The 4,801-nt window shown below is 32.1% G+C and overlaps 1 protein-coding gene across 1 annotated transcript; it reads left to right on the plus strand.

Moving 5' to 3' along the window:
• The first annotated feature begins 2,561 nt into the window (after positions 1–2,561).
• On the plus strand, positions 2,562–4,521 carry LOC120175523 (phytochrome-associated serine/threonine-protein phosphatase 3-like). Its single transcript, XM_039182132.1, has 7 exons — positions 2,562–2,574; positions 2,901–2,959; positions 3,344–3,454; positions 3,537–3,587; positions 4,007–4,147; positions 4,223–4,318; positions 4,402–4,521. The coding sequence occupies exons 1-7, from the start codon at positions 2,562–2,564 to the stop codon at positions 4,504–4,506; spliced, it is 576 nt and encodes a 191-aa protein (XP_039038063.1). The 3' UTR covers positions 4,507–4,521.
• The last annotated feature ends 280 nt before the right edge of the window (positions 4,522–4,801 follow it).

A 4,801-nucleotide genomic window follows, 5' to 3' on the forward strand; every position in this document is an offset into this window, starting at 1 on the left:
ATGGAATACCCTAAACATTATTTTGTCATTCGATTCAATCTAAATTTAAGAAAATTTTGTTTAACTCGAATTTTGATTGATTTTGAAATAAAATTAACAGCCAACTTGAATTGATTTTCAAATTAAGTGAATTAATCGAATGAGAGTAATACATGTTACCATAAGGGGGCGTTTGGATGGATGATTTTAACATTACTGGTGGGAATATCTTTTTCCTACTTGTGATTCTCATGTTTGGATGAACAATATTCCTAATAGGGGTAATAAAATATTACCAATAGTAGTTTTTTTTCAAATATAACCGGGAATCCTAATCCCATGGTTGGCTTAGGTATTTGTTGTTTCCCTTCAACTTGGACTAAAATATCCTTGTCCTAAAAGATTTATTTCAAAAATACCTTACTTTTTCAAAAGCTAGTATATTATCATAAATTTATTATCATAACTTTATTTTAAAAATATTTCCGACCGAGAATTTTATTTATTTATTTATTATCATAAATTTTTAAATATTAATTAAGATTAAAAGAATACATGATATATTTACTCTTTTAATCTACACATTTATCTTTTAAATTTTGTAAAAAAATATAAATTTTATGAATTTAAAATTTAAAAAATATATAAATTGAAAATAATACAATAATATATTTTCTATGAATTTTTATATAAATATTTTCATTTGAATATTTGGAATTCAACTTGTTAAAAAAATATCATAAGGACAATTTAGTAAAATATGCATTCCAATAATCTTTTATTCCTTTAACCAAATCATGTAATCATACATTTCTGTCAAACAAACCAAACACAATAATGTAACATTCCCAGTAATGTGTAAGGTAATGTAACATTTCGATAATTTTATTCCCGGAGATAATGTTACATTCCATGAACCAAACGCACCCTAAATGACAAGTGTCTGTTAAATTATTATTTTACCATGAAAGTATAATAATGTAATATAATATTTACGAGAGAATAAATATAAGATAATATTAAGATTAATCTGATGGAATTTTTAAATATAAATGATTAAATTTATTAAAGTGATTCAACAAGGATCAAACTGATATAATTCATAAATTTTAGAAATTAAAATTATTATTATACCTGACCACATCATTATTTCGTCTAATATTTAACGGCTAATAATTATTTATAAAAATATTTTAACTCAATAACCAAATTATAATAGTTTTTAAAAAAGTGATCCAATTGTAATCGAATTAATAACTAACTAATCTAGTTTGTATTTTACCCGAAAATAAATGAATAAAGAGAATGTTAATTGAGAAATTCTGTATCTTCTCGCCGTCTCCCCTGTGATTAAAACCCTAGATTCAGGGAGAAGAGCGAGAAATTTCATATTTATTCATATCCCCTTTTTGCCCCCTTTTCTTTAATCCTCAGTAGAAGATCAGGGATTCAAATTCCGATACACGAAGAAGAAATCCTATGGATTGGATCAGTGGATATCAAAGGTTAAAGACGGCCAACATCTTTTGGAAGACGAGCTTCAGCTTCTTTGCGAATACGTATTTTCCCTTTTCCATATCCTTTTTGTTTGTTTTTTCGCCCCTTCCCTTTCTACTTAGGGATTTCAATCGGGTTACCTTATTTTCATTATTTTTTGCTCTTGATTGACAAAACTAGGGTTTGCGTAGTGTTTTTTTATTCGGAATCGAGATGATCTGGGAAAATGATTGATTCGTTTGTTAAAATGAAGCTAATCATTTGGAAATAAATCAAGAATTGAAATAAATATCCAGTTCGTCTTTGTACTTGGAAGTTGGAACTCTCACGGCATCTATGTTTTTTTTTGTCCTCTTTAAATGATAGCATTTTATTTTTAATAAAAATAAAGCTTGTGGACTCGAAATAACTTGTATACCCTGATTTATTTGCTTGGAGAATCGTGTCTGTAACTCTGTATCTTTTTACTGTTATATAGTAATAGAATTCATTTTATGTTTTATTCTCTTTAATGGTATAATTTGGTGGTTAGTATATGTCAACTTGCGTTCTATTCTGTGTCATTTTATTTGAACCTAGTTCGTTGTATACTTATGTTGTAAAACATTGTAGGTAAAAGAAATCCTCATTGAGGATCCAATGTGCAACCCTCAATAGTCCGGTAACCGTGTGGTGATATCCATGGCCAGTTTCATGATCTAATGAAGCTTTTTCAGACAGGAGGTCATGTACCGGATACAAATTACATTTTTATGGTAATATCTCCTGCGTGGAAACTTCTCTGCTAATTCTATGTGATTTCCGTCTGGTGTGGTATTGATTTTGGTTAATGGACAGGGAGATTTTGTTGATCGAGGTTATAATAGTCTTGAAGTTTTTACTATTCTTTTGCTTCTCAAGGCTAGGTAAGCGTCTATATAATTTTCCATGGGGTTATCTACTGATTTTCAATCATGTATTTGGTGCATTATTCTCTGCTTCTGGATTGCTCTTGGTTCGCTATGTGATTACTAGCTCAATTCTCAGACCTCTAACGTATAATATACCTGGGTCAAGAAGTATCCGATCATTGTTAATCAGTAACCATGGTATATGATTGTAGTTTAATTTATAGGAAAAAAATGAGTTCTCAATCTTATACTTTTGAAATCACCAATTTTTTTCCTACTTCTGGCAAACTAATCCTTTTGATGCTATCGTGGTGTTTTAGTAGCAAGATATCACTAGATGTTTATGCAGCTTCATAGTTGTGTTTGGAAGACTAAAGATGCAGATATAATGATTTGCTTCTGCTATTGTTTTTTTTTCTATGCCTTTGATAAGGGCATTAAATTTCTAGTTCTGTTTTTGGACGGTTAGGACCAATACTATTTCTCGTTTGAGATAAGAGATAACTATAATTTGTCTTTGCCCCTGAATCATAGGTACCCCAGCTAATATCACACTCTTGCGGGGAAATCATGAAAGCAGACAGCTAACTCAGGTGTGCTTTTGAATTATACCACAATGGAATATGCTCGTAAAGACCTTATAAAATGTATGCATGTTCTGTTGTGTGTTACAAGTGTCTTCTGCTTTATTTTTCTTTTGGTTCATTATCTTTCTTTGCGGCTGTTTCTTGTCATGCTTAAAGCTTCATTACAGTTCCATGTTTAATTTCTTTTCTTCTTCGAGGAAAAAGGGATTGAATTCCTTTTAGTTTTGGAGTAGCATATTAAATCGAAGGGTCCAGGCCATAAGAGTTATGTGCCAATATCATATTAATTTGATTTTAAGGGTAGTTGAGCAGTGCTGAAGTTATAGTTTAAAAAAGCATTCCAAATACCAAGGACTGAAATTTTAAGGTGCATATGCAATTTTTTACTAGGTTTATGGCTTCTATGATGAGTGCCAGAGGAAGTATGGAAATGCTAATGCATGGCGGTATTGTACAGATGTTTTTGACTATCTTACACTTTCAGCAATTATAGATGGGACTGTAAGCATTCTATCTATAAATCATTTATTTCTAATTGCCTTATTTTCACCTCTTTAATAGTTCTTTATATTATATTTTGCAGGTACTTTGTGTACATGGTGGCCTTTCTCCTGACATACGGACAATTGATCAAGTATTTTCTTATTCTCTGTTTTTTGGTTGGCTGGCATGTTTATATGCATCAATACCTAGAAGTTTGCATTTAATTGATCAGCTTTTGTCCTTTAAGTAGCTCTGTTGCAGCGTGTTACTTTATTGACTTTATAACCATCTAGTCGCAGGATTAATATTCTCCTTATTCGGTTATGTGAATTATCATCCACTGTCTTATCAAGTAAAAAATTAAATTGTTTGTGCAGTTGCATTTTATTTGGCTTTAAGCTGAAGCTATAGTTGTCTTTAGTGAGTGACCATCTATTTCTCTTTGATAATATTTCCTTTAGAAAGTATTACTCCCGAGAACTTTGTTCTACTATAAGTGTATTGATTGCATGTTCATTTCGTTTTTGGTTGTGATGTTGATGCCCTTTTATGTTTTCTGCTTTATGCCAGATAAGATTAATTGACCGGAACTGTGAAATCCCTCATGAAGGCCCATTCTGTGATCTCATGTGGATGACCGAAGAGATCGAAACATGGGCAGTCAGTCCACGTGGAGCAGGTTGGCTATTTGGGTCCAGGGTCACATCCGAGGTAATTTATCTCATCTCAAGTCTATAGTTATGCTTTCATTCTGATATTATATTTTAACCTTGTCATCTATTGCAGTTCAACCACATAAACAAGCTTGAGCTTGTTTGCCGAGCTCACCAACTTGTACAAGAAGGTCTTAAGTATATGTTTCAGGATAAAGGCCTAGTAACAGTAAGACTGAACTTTCTGCTTTAATCTTTTTAGTTTAACTTTATTAAGAGCTTAATGAAATTTCTTGATTATTTTTTTTGCAGGTTTGGTCTGCGCCGAACTATTGTTACCGTTGCGGGAATGTAGCCTCTATATTGAGCTTCAATGAGAACATGGTGAGAAATTTTTTTACTTTTCTTTTCGATTAGGATTGGAGATTGTTTCTTGCTATTATTGTTCCGAACTTGTACTGGCGCTATTAAACACTCTTCACACAAACACCTGCTGTGCCACTCACGGTTCTTCTGGTTTTCGACATTTGTTCAGGAGAGAAGTAAAGTTCTTCACTGAAACTGAAGAATAATCAGATGAGAGGTCCGAGGACCGGAGTTCCATACTTCTTGTAATCGAAATGAGTCGCATACTGCGGTACCTGTTAAATTATCCGAGCAGTTGGTGTTCAAAAGGTGCGAACAAGGAAGCGTCGGTACAATGCTAGCAGAT

The sequence above is a fragment of the Hibiscus syriacus genome, unplaced genomic scaffold (genome assembly GCF_006381635.1).
Source record: "Hibiscus syriacus cultivar Baekdansim isolate YM2019G1 unplaced genomic scaffold, ASM638163v2 tig00112206_pilon, whole genome shotgun sequence".
Taxonomy (NCBI): domain Eukaryota; kingdom Viridiplantae; phylum Streptophyta; class Magnoliopsida; order Malvales; family Malvaceae; genus Hibiscus; species Hibiscus syriacus.